This window comes from Eutrigla gurnardus (assembly GCF_963514095.1).
Source record: "Eutrigla gurnardus genome assembly, chromosome: 15".
Taxonomy (NCBI): domain Eukaryota; kingdom Metazoa; phylum Chordata; class Actinopteri; order Perciformes; family Triglidae; genus Eutrigla; species Eutrigla gurnardus.
This window is the reverse complement of record NC_139938.1, coordinates 4,756,612-4,776,780: the sequence shown is the minus strand read 5'-3', so window position 1 is coordinate 4,776,780 and position 20,169 is coordinate 4,756,612. Positions and strand designations below refer to the sequence as shown.

The following is a 20,169-nucleotide window of genomic DNA, read 5'->3' as shown; positions in this document are numbered from 1 at the left end:
ACTAACACTGACGAACACCGACCAACTCGTTTGAGAGAAAAATGTCTCGAAAAATCCAGATGGATTACCAGGTGGAGATATTTACATTTTTTTGGGAACCTTGGTGACCCCAGCACTATCATCCCATCGCAATGTACTTATGTATCATACACTTGACCAACTGATAATATTGAAACAGAAATGACAACCAGTGTATGATAAATACTTCAGAGAGAAAAAAAGAGACTTTATCGCACATTTCTAGCTCATTTTTTACATATTTTCCTTACCTAGCACTAGATATGATATCATAATATCTCAGAAGTGACTTGACACAATGACCTTACTGCTTCCACTGCCTCTTGTCATCATTACCCTGGATTATTTTGGAAAGTGACCATGAGATGCAGTTACTCAAAGTACTGTGCAACCTTGACTCATACATCCTGTGGTGTTAAGAAAATGATATGCACTTGATGCCATTTTAATAATTAGAGGGCAAGGTTTTTTCGTGCCATTTTTATAATGAGTAAAAAACGAGCGCCGTCTCAAAATTCCTTGAGCACAGAGACTGCGAGCGGCGAGTAGTGTGGAAGGCTTGCTGGCACAAAGTGCTATTTTCTCTACACTGCGTTACCACAGTGAGTCGAGACTCACCGTTTGTGAAAGAGGCCTAAGGGGGAAAAAATGGCTTAATCGCTCATGTTACATTATTGTAGTTCACACGTTATTAAATAATATGGTATCTGTGCAACAATGATTAAGTCAATTAAGTTCACAGCTTATGCGCTAATGATCAAACACTGTGGAAATGCATGGTGCATGAATATCAGACGCAGGAAGAGTTCCCCCTTTCACTGAATGCTCTCAACCGTGGATCATTGTCCATTAAATAAATTCTCCTCTCCCTTTAAGAACAGGCACGCAGACCTATCAAAATTAACATCACAAGACAGCAGTGTTGTAAGCCTGGCACTAACAGTGTAGCAACGGGCAGCTCATCAATGCTGTAAAGAGAGCTTCTGTATTAAGCTTAAGTGCGTGATGGCGGCCTGTGTGCTTCTGGCACGTTGTTTTGCTTGTTGGAGTCGTGAACACAGGTCCTGGGACTCTCCCACTTCAAGCTTCCCTCTCAACATTCCGGGGCTTCCTGACTTAGAAATGAGCCACCGGTCCCCACATGACAAGAATACTACTTCCTCTTAATGAGCTTGGATCCTTGAGTGAGACATATTTTTTTTTTCTCTCTCCACGACGCAGCTCCAAGGGCTGTAGAACCTCTTATAAAAATGTAACAGCCAAATCCTCGTTTAACACTCCAAAAAGTGATGAATAATAATGGAAGACAAAGAAAACACTGACAGCATTCACTTTTTCCCTGAAGTGATTTTATTACAAAGTTCATGAGGACTTACAGTATTACAAGAGAATTTTTGTCAACATGCGAAAACAGAACGAAGCAGAACACAGGAGTTTAACAAACTGGTAAGATAAGACGATTCCACTGTTCACAATAAACATAAAAACTGATTAAGTCCTCAGGAGGTGGGAGCCGGTGAATGACTACAGTGCAGGCATAGAACGGCCACATTCACACCGACTCAGCAAAGGTCAATCCATCCAAGGCAAGATGTGCACATCTCAAGAAAACATGTTACAATTTTTATATGCCATCGGCTTTTCTCAGAACTTTTAGAAAGCTTCACTTGTATGTACATAAAACTGTACAAAAACATGGCATCACAAGCATTTTTATCCTATATAAATATACCAACAATTAGGATAACAACTAGATTCTCTCTTGTAAAGACATATCTTCAAGGCAATTGTCTTTTTGTTCTAGATGAACTGTGAAAAAACCATGAAATGTTCAGTTAATTTCCGTTTGTTTTGTGAGAGGGCCGTTTTGAATATGAACCAGCACTGACATTTCAGAAAGTAAAAGAAAAGGGAGAAGAAAAAAAAAAGAGTAAACAGTTTCTACCAATTATCTTTGGAATTCATGCTAAAATCACCGCCTGCTTGACAGCAGACACAGGGTTGTGGAGATCTATGTACACTACACCACCAAAAAGATTTATTTTTTCGCACAACCAGTCTAAGAGTCTTTGATCAGAAAGGGAAAAAAGAAATCCCTCGCCAATTTCAGTACACTAATTTGTCCATCTTTCCACAGAAATGATCACCATACGATACACACTACAGAGAGGCAAAAGATACTCAAGTGAATTCAACATTAAATCAATGTTAAGTACAAATTAAACATTATTCAACATACTTTTTGAGTGTATTCAGGTGCTTCATGATGTCCTCGTACTTTAATCAAGGAGAACCGCTCTGTGTTGGAGTAAGAAGTAAACACAGTTCATTCAGCATGAGTTCAAAAGAAAGGTCAAACCTGGTGATGAATTGTTCCAGGGGTGAGTGGCAGGAGGTCATTATCGGCTGGAGTGAAAAGAGTCCAACTCATTAAGAGAGAGAGGGGGGGAATAGGCCCAGGCTTGTTTTTTTTTATTCTTTTATTTTGTAGAGGACTTTAATCAAACTCGTCATTCCGCTCAGAGCGACAACGGATGATCACGACTTATCGGCTCAGAGTTACCCCCATTTATTTCAGGTATCGGTGATCGAAGAGACAAATCTGAAGAATCCAGATTCACTAAAGCGATATATGTACTTAGGCTGGAATCAGGTTAAGATTTAACCCCGGAGATAACACTGAATGCAAAGCGGTGGTGAATCGAGTCAAGGCGTTTCAATAGATAAAGTTGTGATTGAGGCTATGTGACATTGGTTTTTATCACTCATCGCTATCTTTCTCGCTCATCATTAATTCCAGGTCAGCGATCTCACCCACTGCTCTGAGTTCGTGGAGCGGCTACCCACAGCTCTGAGAGGGGTGCTTGGGGGAGCCGTGGGGGCTTAATCACAGTGTATCATGGCTGTTGTTTGAATTTTATTTCAGACGCTAAATGGCTTTGAAAACGGCATAATGTGTTTTCTCCCCCTCAAGGCAGGATAATCGCCCACCTTATTTAATCACGGCCATGTCCAGTAATTTCCATATGTTTCCAGTTTAATTATTCTAAATGCAGTTTTCAATGGCGGCGTGATGAGGTAAGTGCTGATAAAAATACCCCTTTTAACTGATTGTAGCTGTGCGGCTGGATTTGCATTATCTGGTGGGTGCCTTGTCCTGGGGGTGTGCTCACACATGCCCTAGCTCAAGACTCATTACTCACCCTAATTAGGAAATGTCCATTCAAGGCTCTTCCGCCCTTACTCAGACCCACAATCTCACTATGGAAATACTCTGCAGAGGTGAAAGGTATCTACAAATCTAATCAAATCAATGTTTAAATCAAAGCCACCGGCTAGCTCTACAATGTTGAACGGCAGGCTAGTGTTGTCATCATTAACATCCAATTACTGACTAATACACAGTGTCCTTCAGACATATCCTTCGGATTCACTTGGAACATTTTTGTAAAGATAAATGAAGCCCACGGGCCTGCCCTATTTTTTATTCTCTGTTCAATAGCCAGAGGAGGGAAAATGCCTCATCATTTATTAAGCATGTTGTCCTCGATAGAGGGGAAATCATAATTAACAATTAAAGTTGCAGTGAATGGAGCCTGACTATCTAAACCTATACTTCAGCTCAACAACAATCATTTCAAATCCCTCAAACTATTGACAATTACTCCTAAAATGTCTTAATCTATTCATCAGACTTCTGTATATTGATTCACCTCTGAAGAAGTATCTAGTGAGAAGTGCTACTTTAAAAAACAAACCAAAAAAAGTACTCTCGTGTAGTACATCGAAGTGATATTGACTTCAATAAGTGCTCAATCTCTCAAGTGCCCTTTCATGTAAATACCTTCCTTGTGCATTTGTTAGATCTACACAAGTCCTATGGATCGTTGGGGGTAAAGGACTAAGAGCTTTAGGGGGACTGGATCGTGGGAGCCCGTCTGATTGTCACAAGGAGCTGTTTGAACTGGTATGATTTCATCACAAGGTTTTTTCGATAGGAAGAGCCAATTAGAATGTGTCTGGTGAGCACTCTGCGTTTGGTCGTTGTGACTCCGGGGGGCTGTGGCCAAGTCAACCGTTTTCATGATGAACGAGAGGTCACAGTGTTGAGACTCAGTGGAACATAACGTCAGTTTAAATGTTGCCACACAGCTTTCTCCACCAGTGGCAGAGCTCTACAGGGAGCAGAGGTAAAGGCCATTCTGCTATGATTAGGGGTCGAAGGTGTGTGTGTGTGTGTGTGTGTGTGTGTGTGATTGTGTGGAGCGGATAAATGTCTTCCACAATATCGAGCTCCACTTCTGGAGATGGTTTCAATCAAGTTTAAACAGCAGCAGCAAAGAAAAGCTTAAATATGCAAAAATTCTGAGGCTTTTTTTTTTTTTTCAGCTTATGCCAGACAAAAATATATGTAGAACACACCATTCAAAATGTATTTACAGCACTGTACATTAAGATAAACCGCATCACTTGATTGTTAGTCAAAAGTGTTATGCTTTCTGATTGGGCCTGACTGGCTGGCTATTGAATTATATCTAATAATGGCACAAGAGCACTGATCACAACTTTCAAATTCAAGAGATCACTTCACAGAATGGGACTTGGCTAACTACTACAATAATTAGTCACTACTAACGTAGCAATTACCATCTGCATTTCCTTTTGATCGTTAGAATTATATCCTTCAGGATTTTTGTATAAATAAATGAGTGAGTGCATCAATTAACGTGTGTGGTATTCTCAATAAATATGCTAATAAATTAATAATTTAAGGAGGAAATGACAAAAAGCAAGTGTTCATGCTAGTGGTTGAATGACTCACAGCCTATTGTTACCTACAAAACGGGCGTTGGCTTAAGCATATGGACCGCCTGTATCTTTCTTTTGTTTGTGCACCAATCGGATGATGATACTCCTCACAGGTAAATTTCTCTTTTGGGAGTGTGGGCAGAGGGGGAGGTGGGCGGGAACTCAGAGGCTACGCTCAGGGGCATCTCCTCTAAGGGGCAGTCCTGACTGGCGTCGTGACCACTGTTGGAATAGGCACTGCGGGAGGGTGGAAGGCGCGACCGGTGCTCCTCGCCACCCAGCCTGGCGCTCCCGTTGGCCAGGCGTCCCAGACTCCCTCTCTCCTGGTAAGGCACGAAGGTGGAGAGTTTCGGGGGGTTCCTGGTCTTGCGAACAGGGGAGGGATGCCCGGGCATCCAGCAGGCGTCTGAGTGGCCCAACTCGCTGCACTCGGTTGTACAGTTTCCGGTCATTGCCACATCAGGGAGGGAGCGGATGTCTGTGAGCAGGAGAGAGACAAAACAAAAGAACATCAAGGTGAGCTTCATGGTGATAAACCAGGATAACATTCATAAAAAAAAATGTAAAAAGTTGTAAAAAGGCATTTGTGAACAGAAACGGTGTCATCTGAAACACCCCATGAAACCCACCACCCCCCCTCCTTGATGCCTTTGCAGCTGTTGCTAAGCAGTCAGCAGCAGTTGCTATGTAGCTGTTGCTATGCACTGTGTAATGAGCACTACTGTGTGTGTAGTCCACTAGCTGATGTGATACATTCAGGAGATGGCGTGCTGTGTCTATGTCATTTAGAAGTATCCAACAGCTCCATTTTTCTAGCATCTTTGTAATACATCACTGTATTGTTAACATGTTCAATACAGTGATGTACTGGCTTCCATTAGACGCCATTTGAATGCTGTAAATGGTGCTTCAAATAAGTGTCAAATAAAAAAAACACAGCACAGATGGACAAAAAAGTACACACACACACACACACACACACACACACATACTGTAGACATACAGTGTTTGGCTGCAAATGGAATGGCTGGATCCCTTTGGGCAAAACCATCGCCGAATGAGTCATTGATTGACAGCGCCGAAATGAGTTCGCCGCCCTTGATTATCATCCATTTTTTATTCAACTGTTCCTAATTAAATAAATGGGTCCATGACCCAGTGACCTCATTTAAAACGTACAAGCTGTGAAAAGCTCCGATATTGCTTCAGCGAACGCTCACGAGTACGGCCGCGGTGTTTCTGGAAGTTAAAAACGGCACCGATGGAACCCACGTTATTTGTTTACCAGATATGTGCAGCTGGCAGCTAATAGACCCGTTAAGCAGCCCACCTGTTGACAAGCTGAACACACAGCCCAGAATTAATGGAAATACCACTCAATTTATCTTTGTTATCCCTTCAGACTCAGACGAGGACAGCCGAATCAATGTCTGCGAGACAGAAGAGGAGACAACTGAGATCTGGGAGTCGGCGGCGTCGCCCTCATGTAAGCTTCTGATTTGCCGCGATGAATGCAAAGCGGTAATGCCGTTCGCGGCGTCCACGCCACGGAAAAGGAGGGCGTCCATCACGGACGGCTACAGGACGGCGTGTGGAGGAGAGCGAATGTATTCCAGGGCTCTCCGCTGCACACTCAACCTGCAGAGAGACGTTGCTGCATGCTGAGTGATGCAACCCTGAGAGATGACGTATCACAGGCAGAAGTGAGAGTTCACAAGTATTAGAACAACTGGCACCTCGACAGGAAGCCTATGAGACATACATTCATCAGTATTGTACTCATGACCAGTGGCTGCAGATAATTATCCCCACAAAATGTCAGACCTCTGAGGCTGGAGAGAGGGGAAAAAAGACTGCATCTGGCCCAGCGAGACTTCAATCAATCACGAGCCAGAGTGAGACAGCTTGTGTGATGGCGAGGTGTGATTTAGGTTTTAAACTGCTTAGTAAAAAGAAGTGGAGGGTATTTGTTCTCAATTCACTTCCCTTGTTGATGTCTACAACATTTATTTCTCATGGGTAATCCATATACGATTGTTCATTGTTTATGAAAGAAGTCATAGCTCGATCCGTTGTGGCCATTAATCTCATTGTTCCAATAATAGCAAATGGCTCGATGTTTAGGGCTTCATTTACTCCAGAACAGAGCAACGCCCGGCCCCATTCCAGCCTAATCATATCGTCATGCTTAAGTGGCAAATTCTTTCTCTCTGTTTACAAGGCCGATGTCAATGATTCCTTTCAAATGAATGAACGACACTTTTACGCTTGATTAAAGGCCGACGTTGAAGCTCCCAAGTAAAGGGTGTGCATGTGTGCGCTGCCTCGTGCGTGGCGATGGGAGTTTCAGTTTTTCTCAGCTCCGCTAAGAGCGTCGCCTGTATGCATCACTGCAGCGAAATGGACTCTTGATACAAAAAGATGTTCATGGGAAGAGAGTTGGGGAGAGGGGTTGAGGAGTGTGCTTCCGAGCACAGGCGCAGTCGTGTAGGCATCTACTCCGAGAGGATTTCACACTTGATTAAAACCTCTCCACAGCTTCCAGGAGGTTTATGCCACACCAGGCGCCCTCGTGTAAAAGTAGCTCCACAATTAAAAAGCAGTGTGCGGAGGGGGGGGGGAAAGGTGCCTTTCCACATGTTTTCTAAAAAAGAACCTGACATGCAATGTGTGGGTATGTTTTCTTCTTTAGCAATCAGACATTACCAGTACATGTGCATGTGAAAGGCCGTATTTATGCAAAGCGTTATTTACCAGCCTATGTTTGATGATGTAAGGCGTAATTAAAAGGGATAAAAAAAACACATAAAGGTTAACACAGGTTTGCCACCTCCTCACGGACCGCCACGTTGGTAATTGACTTGAGGTCGACTGTGCTTTTTGAAAATACCATTTGGACTTAATGTAATGAAACGCCAGCTAAAAGAAAGCATGTAATGCGAAATGATGTCATGCACCAGTGTCAGGAATTAAAGCACATCCTGAGCCACGCTCGCCATCATCACAGGCCAGAAAATCAGCAGTGACAGCTAAATACGCTGTCTAGCTTGCCAAAGTCTGCCATTTTCTTCCCACAGTGCCAAAGCACATGTTGCACGTCATCGACGGAGAACACAGTTGCTCTAATGCCAGCTCTTCTAGTAGGCCATTACCTTGTCTGTTCGTGTTTCATCAAAAATATCATATGCTTTTATTTCTAAAGTCGCTCTGACGTATTGTCAGTTCTGAATAGACTATATCTATATCTATCTATGTTCAACCTGTCGAGTCGGAGTAATTGCTGCTTCATGCTGTCATTAGTCTTCTATAGTGCATATCATTTCCACTCACGCGTCAGCTCACACATTTTTTCCCAACATTTAATAATGATGAATTGGTCATGTTGTGATAAGAGTGTATCGTTTGTGAAAGCTCAACGTTTCTGCATTTGCATGCGCGGCAATCGATACTGATAATTAAACTAGTGCGTCTGCCTTTTGCGGTGGCTATTAGCCATCTGTGGCAGGAGTGGCCACTTACAGTGTGGCAGGATACCGTCTGCTCTGCGCATGAAAACACACTCCCACACCCGGCCCAAAAAACCATCATTGTTGGAATAGTTTGGGTGGACGTGATGAAGCAAGATGAGTCAACGCCGTGGTGAAGGGAGCAGCCAAAGGCGCGCTGGGAGGATTGGTATTTTCTCACCCACTCAGGCTTTTTCCTCTACTGTACCTGTACCTGAAATAAATCTGCTCACAGTCTGGAACAAACCCTTTAGAGTTTATAGTCTTGTATGTCATGGACGGAGAGCCAAGGTGGACAATGGAGGACAGATGGGCAAAACCACCGCACTATTATGCCGCTGGCTGGAACAGGCTGACTGGATTTAGGGAGCTTGTGATTTGGTTTTTGAAGAGCCGGTGACTCAATGACATTTTCTGACTCTCCCCTGCACAGCAGAATTCACTTCCTCAAGACTTGGAGGATAGACTGAACCTGTAGCGTTCTCCTTTCATACTGGGGCAGCCCCGTCTTCTTGCTTAAAGCAGTATCATGAAAAATGGAGAGAAAGAAAAAAAGCAGCAATTTCCACCTTCCACCACCTTCAGTGGCACATCAACAACTCGCAGTAACCCTTCGCAAAGCTTCCGAAAGCACCTCCACTGCAGTAGCATAACGTGCAGTCCACAGTGCAGCTACAGAGTGGGGGTACACACAGAGCTTAACCCCCCCCCCCCCTGGCTGACAGATACATGTGAGGGGTGGGTTTGCATGCTGCTTGCATCAGGGTGCCAGTGGGAGGTGTCGAGTGTCTGAGGCAGGCTTCCTCATCGTCTGATCCCCTGCCCACGGGCATGGGGGAAGCTGCCTCTTCCTGAGATTTCACACTGCTCCTCTCCGTTTGATTGCAAATGCTGCCTCTCCCCACCGGCTGCTTTTTCCAGCGTGCGCGCCACACCACTATGATCGATGGCGAACAAATATGAGAGACCCGCAGCTCATAGAGGGATAACGTGGGAAAAGCAGCGACTATCGTTTCTGGGAGTGCGTGGCGGATATTAATGGTATGTTTGTGGCGCCTGCGAAGAGTTTATATGGTAAATGACTCCAAAGTTCCAGGAAATAAAAAAAGGGAGGGAAAGAGAGGAAATATCCCACATGTGAGCAGACATTAGCGTCTGGTTGCTATCAGTGTGTCAGCGGTGTGTGCGAATGCATTTTGTTGTTGTCGTACTCCGTGTAGCAAAACAACAAGGTTTTTGTATTGTATTTCTTTAGCTGTGACATGTCAAGTCTTGTTATTCAAGTGTTCACAACAGTTGCTCACAGTGAGCAGAAGCTACCGACAAAAAAAAAAACTGTTTTTTGGTTTCCTCCAGAGCATTTTCTTCTTTTTTTTTTTTTTTAACAGAGGGAAAGTCGCTACAAGCACACAAACACAGTGTTGACATGCACAGTTTTCCCTGCTTGTCGGGTTTCGACTGCAAAAGAACAATGGCGGAGCTCCTAACCTCAGAGGTTCACTTTCACACCTCAGAAATTAGAATGTGTGGGCCTCGGAGGCTTTGTCACCTCACCTGCACGGGAAGTGACAGGTGATGCCGCACTTAACCATTTAGTCCCAACACGGCGGCATTCTGTACATGATTGGTATGCATTTATTCCACAGCGTGCTTTGCTTCACATACGCAGCAACGCTGGAAAACGTTTATTTTTAGCGAAGCAGGAAAACCAGCGAATGCGTCACTTTGCACATAGAACCCTCCTGCCTCCGACTGGTCTCTAAGAATAGACGCTTGACTGTTTGGGTTTATCGGGTTAATCAGGTCTTGAGCCCCACAGGTGAGGCGGGGATAAGGAGCTGCCAGGTATTGACGTTTAAGGCACACGTCTCCTTCACAGACTCGGTGAGGTCTGAGTTCTCGGCGATTTTGCTCAGCGGGCGAGCCTCCCGCTGACAAAGGCTGATGAGTGGACATGTTGGCCGGAGGCATGTCAGGAGAAGCCGCTGTAAGACGGTTCAGTGGGTGACGGTACACCCTCCTGTCAGCTCTCTCACCATCCACCATTTTGTCTTGCGGTTCCTTTTATTTGAAGACGGCCTTTTTGGTATCACTGCGTTTGACAAAGCCTTAGCACCTGCTGACAGATCACGCCATGCACCAGCTCCTCCAATTGAGAAGTTGATATGCGGTGTGATATGTCAACCAACACTAAGGCTTTGTCAAACTGTGACACGCACACGCACATCTCCGGATAAACTAGATTCAAAACACTGGTGGAAGACGGGGAGAGAACGCTCCTAAATGATGATGTAGTTGCTTTAGTAAGTAATATAATCGTTTCTCTGTTGGTGCGCAGAGGTGTTTGTGAAATGCTCGCGTGGAGAACAGCTTCATGCCTCTGCCCACAACAATATGTTTGGCTTGCTGGCCAATTACTGACTGGAAATTGCATTCTGAACCTTGACACAATATTGATCTGCAGCAGCTGCCAATGCTGAAAAAAAAAACCTCCAAAACAAAACAAAGACATTATCACGAACATGAGAGATTCAGCTTTATGATTATCAAATAATTCCCATTCCCGGTTTCATGCCTGTTGTTTGATTGACTCAAACAGTAACACTTTGTTTGCACCCATGTCTATAAAGCATTTAACACTTATAATGTGTTATTATCTGCTTATAGCAGTGGCTGTTTATTGTTATAAGCACTCAAACATATTAACTTGAGGCTTTGTAATAGTCATAAAACATTATAAAAACCTTAACAATGACTTATAAGGTCAAGTGTCACAAATACTTCATAATTGCTGATCCATGTATTTTTTTAGCAAGGATCATTATCATCATAATTATAACAATTATATGTTATAACTCCCATAGTTATAATGCATTTTAATTACTGTTATCATGCATTGTAATGTCATTATAATAAGATTATAAGAGGTCATTGTTTGATTTAGGTGAAAAAAAATCATGAAATCTTAAAGCAAACAATTGGCACTTAGAATAATTTATAACCACACAAAACTGCATCAAGAGAGTGATTATAATGACATTATTATACAAAACCAGAAGCAGGCATTGTTGTTTTTTTTAACATAACTTATTTCTTCAGCCCTTTTTATTGTGAGACTCATCTTAATTATTTATGGTTCATACAAACAGTAAAACCTCTGTCTGACACGAATGCTACTGACCTGAGCAACATTATTTCCCCTTGTGGATAATAAAGGATATCTACATCTCTATTATTATGTATTACATCTATGAGAATATTAAGACACCTTGATCCTTGAAAGAAAATGTCAGCGAGAGATCTGCAATTATTCAGATTAGCCATTATAAAATGCTTCATAATGTGTAATGATAATCTTTATAAAGCATTAATGTGCATGTGCCCTAATAACCATATGTATGCGACACATATACAATACACTCATTATATAGTGCAGATTAAAACACAGTAGAAGTATGTTAGCAATGCAATACAGACGTAAGAAGTGTAACCCAAATAAAAGCAGTTTGGTTTTTGCAGTCAGTGAATAAGGGCGCGCTCACACCAGGGCCATTTCATCTGGACCGGGCCTCGGCATGATTGCCCCCCCACAGGGGGCCCCCGCTGGTTTGCACTCACACTGCTCCACCCAAGGCCCGTTTGGGTGGAGCAGTGTGAGTGCAAACCGACGAAACTTTACTGACAAGTCCCGTCTGCACATATTTCTATTAAACACTTGGCTTGCATCAGCCCATGTGAAAGCCTACGTCATGTCCACGTTGCGTCCCCGTGCATGTGCTCGTGCACGAACCGTACCGTACTCAAATCCAACGGGGCGCTCACACTGGCCCAACAATCTTTAGGCTCCATCGTGCCGGGTGTGAGTGCTCCCTTAAACTGCAAGGCACCAGACAAGAAAGTGGGTTTCCAGATAATCTGCCCACGACTGCATTAAAACATTACCAACCTACGGCACAGCGTGTCTTTATCAAGGACCGGCTGTGACTCAAGTCAAGCCTTGAGAAGAGAAGAGGCCAAGAAAAGATGCCTACATCTTTTGGCTTAAATCTTTTATTCGTGCAGTCAGCTTGGATGATAAACAGCAGTACTCTATATGCTGGATTCAATCTTGTATTCATGCAGAGAGGGCTTCAGGGAGAGGAGAATGTGCATGTTGAGTTTGAAAGGCATTAGTTAGACACCGGTGCCTAAATTTAGAAAATCGGCATTTGTTCTTAAGGCCAATGCAGGTATTTTATTAATGCTGCTCATTTAAATCTCCATAGCGGGCTGCGCCACATTAACCGTTAAAACACACGGATGCTGATTAGGATTTAAATACCGAGCCGCTTCTTTGCACACGCGTTCAGTATGATTTAAATACAATTGAACGCGACATACACATGGGCAATATTAAGGGTGTGAAATTGCAATACTGGTTTTGACACTTCGGTAACATGTAAGACTGAATAATGAGGGGCATTACTGCATAGGCACTTTAGCTGTCGGAGGTTTATTGGGAAACAGATTTTGCAAAGGGTTACCAAATAGTATAATCTTATCATATGTGATATCCTGCTTGCATAATTACATTTAGGCCCACTCCGCTTCTTCTCCTCCTCTTTCTCTCACTGCTGAAATAGGAAACCTCACATTTCCCATTCACTTTTCTGTGCAATTTAATTAGAAAAGCTCAAAGAAATGTAGACTAAATCCCTGTGGTGTGGGGTTGTGACTGGACGCTCAATAGGCTGATGGTTTTTCTTCTTTTTTTTTGTGCCACAAAGTGTAACTCTATTACAAATTCCCCACAGTTCAAGGAAGCTTAGCCATACTTGGAGAGAAAATGTTCCGAATACCTTCCTAGCCAAACAACTTGATTCACGCTGCTTTGCACAGTTCTGTGAGGGGAAACGCTGAAGTCTGGTTTCTGGCACAGGTTAGCTAATAAACATGCAAGACTTTATTGGCCTTAATAATTGGTGACAGCGCTGAGGTTGGAAGTGAAGGTGGAGACGAGGGAGAGAGAAAAAATACCCGATACACGCGTCTGTGAAGTTTATGACGGATTTAATGAAAACTATTGTCATGATAATTAGACAGACCGTTTTATTGCCCAACCCTTCTCTGATTGCTGTGTGACATTTACTTCAAGAGTCACTTGTCTATTCCTGTCTCTCACCCGAATGTTCTTTCTTCTTCTCTTCTGAATGTCTCTTTCTTGGTCCCTGCCTTTGAAGCTTTCTTTGGGCTCTAGGCTTTCACATGTGCACTCTGTGGTCCTTTCCACCACAGTAGCAGCACTCTTTCTAGCAGGTAGGAGATGATTCATTTTGCAGAAAAAGGAGCCATTCGGTCTCACGGTTAAAAATGTCCGGTGCATTTAAGCTGTTTATTTCCTTGAAGCGAATTTTCCCAGAAACACTTACGGTAATGGGCTTTTCTACTCAGGTCGCAATATGTGACTGTTGTGCTTTTATCTTTATTTGCTGCCCACGTACTAACCTGCGTCTAAGAGCCTCCATTTAACCCATTACAAATTAGCTTTCTTGATTTTCATAGAAAATGCATTTTTTTTAATTAGGACTAGAAGATTAAATGTCCCAATATATACAGAATATGCTGGATTTTACTGTTTCTGTATACAAATTCCAAATAAAAACAATAGGAGTACAAGATCTACAATTTTCTCTTCAACAACAAGAAAGCCAAAGGCTCCCTTACATGTGATGTACAGCTTTAATTATCAAAGAGGGAACTATTTCCCTCACAGGAATCCTGGAGACAATTCCAATGCACCACTTTCATGCTCACTATCTTTCATGGATTGATCATATTGACATGTAAAACGGATGTCTCCCATGATCCATTTGTTGTTTTCTAACCCTTTCGATCAAGATCTTATCTCTTTGCTAATTCCGCCTTTGATTTCCAAAGTGAGTGTGCAACGTGACACATGGTTAAATAGGGTGAGTGTACGCTGGAAAATAGAAATGTGAGGATAACACTCTCTCAAAGCGTTTTTTTTTCCCTCTGCCGTGTCATTTCCCACATTTTCCCACGTCTCGTGTGCTACAGCCTTGCCTATGGCCACGGCTGTTCCAGGACAACGTTTATCCTTCGATCATACATCATCTCCTCAAACCAGAAACCAAGTGGTCAGCCCTCAGGTTGCCATCGGAGTGCTGCGTAGACCGGATGCATTCCAGGCAAAATGCATACATCAGCCCACATGATGAAAAGAGATAACTGTATTATTTAAATCCTTGCTTATTATTATCACAGTCACAGGAGGCACATCGTTTTAATGCCAAGTATGGACAAACATAATCTCACAAAATCTGATCTTGAGAATCATGTAAGCAGTGCATGCGGTGGCTAAGTAACAACCCTGGAGAGGCAAGGCTTTATCTGACCGTTTACTGAAGACGACGAGTCGCTCCATGACTGACAATTCTCTGGGAAAGTCAAAATACTAACGCAGTCAGACGGAAAGCTCTGTCCCCGCAATTCTCTGAACAATACAGCAATGTGTTTGGAGCAGGACAATTCAAATTTATAACATGATGAAATATGAAAATTGCCTTTTGTGTAGCAGAGAGGCAAAAAGGAAAAAGAACAGCAGCAATCTCCCGATGCTGCTCAAGCCGTCTATACCCTCAGCCAGGCGATAGCTTTTCTGACAAGGCTTTGATTAAGACAAGGGGGGGAGGGGGGGAGAATCACACTGAATCAAGAGCATGATTGAATTTATAATAAGTAAAGGAAACTGCACATTTCTGGGCCTAAATATGGACCTTAAGAGAAATGCAAAACACACAGGACAGCAGGGGGTCATCATATCGGCTTTAAAGACCAGCGTGATTCCACCCTTCCCCGTTATTCCCTGCTGATCCTTTGCATTCAGCTGCTCGTGTTTGATTGACTTTTAAAAGCTTCGACATGGTGAGGAAGGGTAAATGTCCACGTCCCTTGATGCTGTCGAACCCCCCCAACAACAAAAATCTAACACATTAACACAGCTGCCCTAATATTTGCTTAGTTCGGGTTGGAGACGTGGGGGAGAGGCTTGTATTGAGAGGCCAAGTGGTTAATTGAATGCAGACCACACCTGCACTTTAGTGCCGTCTCGTGTGTTGAAGGGGAAATATAAATGTTTCATCGCATTCAAATAACATAAATGGACAGGACATCCACAACATTATGAGACGGCAAAATGAAAATTTAATGAGCCGATGGGTAAATTGGGTCATGTGCCGGCGCAGACGTCTGAATGTGTCTGTGACCCTGGGTGTGCGCGGCTAAATCTCCATGTTCGGCTGAAATGGGGGAGACTTGTCAATGAGATTTTTTTAATAATGTTGGGCACATCCACTATGCCGTTGTGTCATGCGAATGTGGCTTGCGGGGAGCTAAATTGGGGCTATCAAGTGCAAGGGAGCCATAGCAATAACAACAATAAAGTGGGAAAGCAGGGAAAGAAGGGCGAAAAAAAGAGACATACTACAGCAAATGCACAACAAGAGTAAACATCACTGTCGCCATCTGTTTTTTCAGTGCCCGTGGTGGCTGCGCGTTTGATGGCTACCTCATCTCCAGGCTAGATACTGTTTCAAAGTAGACAGCTCATCAAGATGAGTGACAAGTGTTGGGACCTTGCAACATGACCATCTTGAGAGGGAGTCAGCCGAAGGGAAAGGGAACAGAATCGTATAAATGGCTTTAATTAAAATGGACCTTTGGTGGCGACCGAGGAGATGTAAATGTCCCTGTTACTGCTCCGTAGGTTTGGAAGCAGCATAAACAATGGAGTCGAGTGAGCCCTCTAATTAGAGGGGAGATCCAGCAGCAGCGATGGAAACAAGCTACATCATCATGCAAAATTCTGTCACAATTACTCGACTTCTGGCTTGAGAACAAGGGGAAGCATGTGGCAGAAAGGGAGCTGCAAATTTACTTTTCGAAGCCAAAAGATCTATAAAAAAGTATTCTGATGATTTTGTGTAATAGTGCAGTAAAAAGCTACATTAAATGCAAAACACATTTACAAGGGATTTCCATTTGGCCCAAGGCTTATAAAATATTGACTCTATGATATACCATGCTAACGCCAAACTGCAAATTAAGAATTGATCCTTTTATCAGGAGGATGTTTCCATTCCAGGACATTTTCACTTCCACTGGATGCAGCAGTCATTGAGTTTGTAAGGTCCTTGAACTGCAGTGAATTCGGAGAGATCCTCTACTGACTGTGAGAAAGCCTTAAAGCGAGTGCGGCTTCATTCCTCTGTAACTCACTGGAAATAAGGAAAATGCATGTCAGACCCATACAGTACAATTCCAGTCCCTCAAGTGCCATCCATCATTGAAGGGCAGAACACTAGTTAGAGGGAGGTTCAGCGGCTCTGGGTCCCCATCACACTATGATGGAGAGATGACCCCCGGGGCCTTTTCTCTGATGCCGGCTTGAGCTGCCCGACCAGCTGAGGTTGAAGTGGACCTGGCCCCTAGCCAGCATCCCCTCCCTGATGCACAGCGCTCTACCTGCTCCACCAGTCACATCTGGGGTGAGACCGGGTAAGACCCGCTGAGAGTTCTGCCGCCACTGTCTATTTCTGCCTCCGTAATTATCCTCAAAGTTTCAACTCGGGGACCCTCCGCCGGACGCTCAGGTAAAAGGAGTGCCTCTCATAGCCACTAGCTGCACTAGGCTAATTAAGAAGGATTTCTCCATGTGTCTTTATAAACGTATACTTTGAAGCCCACACACACACACACACACACACATTACCGCCCCCAAACCTGCTGCTTCAGCATGCTGTTGCCCAGACTCACTGGCGTAGAAAGAGCAGGCAGCGTGCTATCCAATTTTTGCCTAAGTACAGAGAGCCATCCACTTTTGTTAGAGTAATACATGAGCATATCTAAAGCTTAGGGATACTGGCTTAGGCATACTGGGCTCACTCATTCATTTTACAAGCTTAGTGCTAAAACCGGACATTTTCAGTGGCGGCATGGTGTTAAAAGCACTATTTATGGAACCTAATGTGTGCTTATATGTGTGTACTCTTCTTTCTGTGCATAATTCGGAACACTCATCTGATTTTTTTTTATTTATTTATTTTGAACCCATCTACGTTATATAGGCTGCATGTGGATAAGAGCTAGAGTAGCTTGTGCAGATCTCAATTCAAATGAAGAGGACTGGGATTCTGTCCCCAGAAAATGGTCCAGAAATCTGCTACTCAATCACTCGATTATTGCTTTCCTCTTCTTTATTTTTTAAACAACATTTCAAAAGACGTTTTTATTATTTAAACATCAATTTCAAAAAGATGTTCCCTATTGTATTCCCTAGAATATGGCAAAAAAATACTGTATGTCACATATTCAAACAAGAACTACAGCTTAACATGAGGGCAAAACATGCTCTTATCACCAAATCTTCCAGTCAGCTGGACACAATGATGAAACTACAGAGACATCACTTTTATGAGAAATGGAAGGTGGTATGAAATTGAATGCAAGGGGTAGATTTATTGGAATAATGGGACTTGGATTTCACACGTGGCTGCAATCTCTGCTGCAAAAAAAAAAAAAGAAAGAAAAAATCTGTCAGTTCGCTCTAAAAGATACTCAGCCAATTACATAGTTTGCAACAGTTAATGGTCTGAGCTGTGATACCATGTCCTTTCTCTCACATGGCCCCTGTTCAAAGGTCTGGCCTGTCTGCAGTCGCTTGACTAACACTGTAATGTGCACGGCCAAAGTTTGGGATGAGAGCGTAGGTCTCATTGTTGGTGATCACACGAGCGAAAGCACATTTTCAGATTCAAATTGGGCGAAGGGGAAATCTAGACACGGCGACGCGTCAACACATCATCAGTTCCATTTTGGATTCAGCCGCATTCTCCCATAAAGTCATTTGTAAAAGGGCTGCAGTTAACCATTGTCCATGGTGTCGTGGAGTTTAATTCTGCTCCAGTTAGGCTATTCCAGTGACCTATTTGCACCGAAATCAAATTACCAACAATTGTGTGTGCGCGTGTGTGTTTGTGTGTGTATGTGGGGGGGTGGGACACACACACACACACACACAAATAACAGCAGCTGATGTGTACAGAGCATAATGCGTTTGCTAGAATGAGCTCGGGATTAAAAGCGTATTATTCATGACAACTTGCCTCAGGCGACCACTTATAAGGACTTTTTTTTCCACAGAAGCTTCCGCAAAACTGCCAGTCCTGTGACCTGTTCTCCGCTCGGGTGCTGGTGGTTCCAGTGGCGGCTGGCATAGGCCACTGTGCTGGTACAGGCTCATCCACTCAATAGTACTAACAGGCAGGGACTCTGACAAGGCACAAGGACATCTGTCTTGAGGAAACCCACACCTCTGCATCAGCACTACTGGCACCTGGGCAGGGGCCCAAGCTGGCACTCACAGGACAAACAAGCCCCATCATGCTGACGATCTGCCTCTCTGCCTGCATGACGTCTTCCTCCACATCTTTCTTTGTTCATAAACGCCTCTTGTGCCATGTCGCAAAAATGCCACAAACCAGATCTTCACAAGGAAGTCATGCTGTTTAAAGCAGTAATGGCTAAAACGGTGGCGCCCCGTGTGACACCGATATGGCAAGCACTGAAAGCGGAGGGAAATCCTTGACAGGAGTTCAAAGGAACAAATGTACGGCGCCACATGCATCATCTGAGAGATCTAAGGCAGGGAAATCAGACAGCATTACTAAAGAACCTCATTATCATGCAAATGCCATTTGCTTCCGTTTTATCTCACCCTTCTCAATAGCACGTATGGCAGTGAGTCCGCACAGCGGAAGACACAGGGAGACCTCACGCTGGGCAACCGGCCACATCAAAACTCCTCCATCTGTGGTCAAGTGGGTTGTTGTGTGTGTGTGTGTGTGTGTGTGTGTGCACGCTGGTACCAGTCTTCAATCCACCTGTGTCCTATCGGTGCTAGCCCTCATATCACAGCCAAACTGACGAACCACTGATCCCCAGAAGAGTGATTACCGTCTAGGTTGGACGTGACGGAATGGCTGGTTGAACTTGTGTCCCGAAAAAACAGAATACGACTATCAGGGATCCTGGATGACCCAGGTCCAGGAGTTCTTGGGCAACAGCAGGTTAAATCCATAAATGTGTTATGTGACTCCCGGTGGGTGCTGGGGCTCAGAATATGCTCAGTGGCTTTCATGGGAAGTTAGCTAGCATAGATCCCAGTTGTTAGCATCGTGAATATATGACTTTATACATTTGCTACTTCATCTCTCTGAATATTGCCCCTATCCCTCGGCTCCGTTTTTTGTTCTTTCCTACATTGGCCCTAATACGCCATCGCAAATATGTCAGTTTTCCTTATTCAGTCTACTTTTACACTCAATATATCGAAATATCGATATATCGAGATACTCTCTGCTACGATTCGTTGGCGCCAAATATCTAAAAGTGTTGTTTTATTTTTGTTATTAAAATATGCAGGCACTATTTATGCATGGAACCAGTTTTCCATTGGAATGATGGCACATGTAGACGTGTTCAGTCACAGATTTCTTGCAATATATCAATCGCGTGACGCAGAATCACAAAATCATGGCCAAAATATCGTGATATGATCGTATCGTGAGTCACTCTGGGATTCCCACCCCTAATTCATTCACCAGGATCTAATCTAATCAGCCTTCAGAGGCAATTTAGGGTTCAGTATCTTGCCCACGGACACTTGGGCATGTGGACTGGACGAGCTGGGGATTGAACTGCCGATCTTCGGACCGGAAGACGACTCTGTCCCTGCCAATCCATCAGTAATAAACACAGTAAATCACTTTGATTTGAC

General features: G+C 43.6%; 1 protein-coding gene across 1 annotated transcript in view; it reads right to left on the bottom strand.

Moving 5' to 3' along the window:
* Positions 1-1,353: 1,353 nt before the first annotated feature.
* The window catches only part of pcdh1a (protocadherin 1a), an 84,033-nt gene continuing 65,217 nt past the window's right edge, over positions 1,354-20,169 (bottom strand). The window contains exon 5 of the mRNA XM_084029105.1: positions 1,354-5,305. Coding sequence (XP_083885231.1) covers positions 4,935-5,305 — 371 coding nt within the window. The 3' untranslated portion in view covers positions 1,354-4,934. The remainder of the gene's footprint in view (positions 5,306-20,169) is intronic.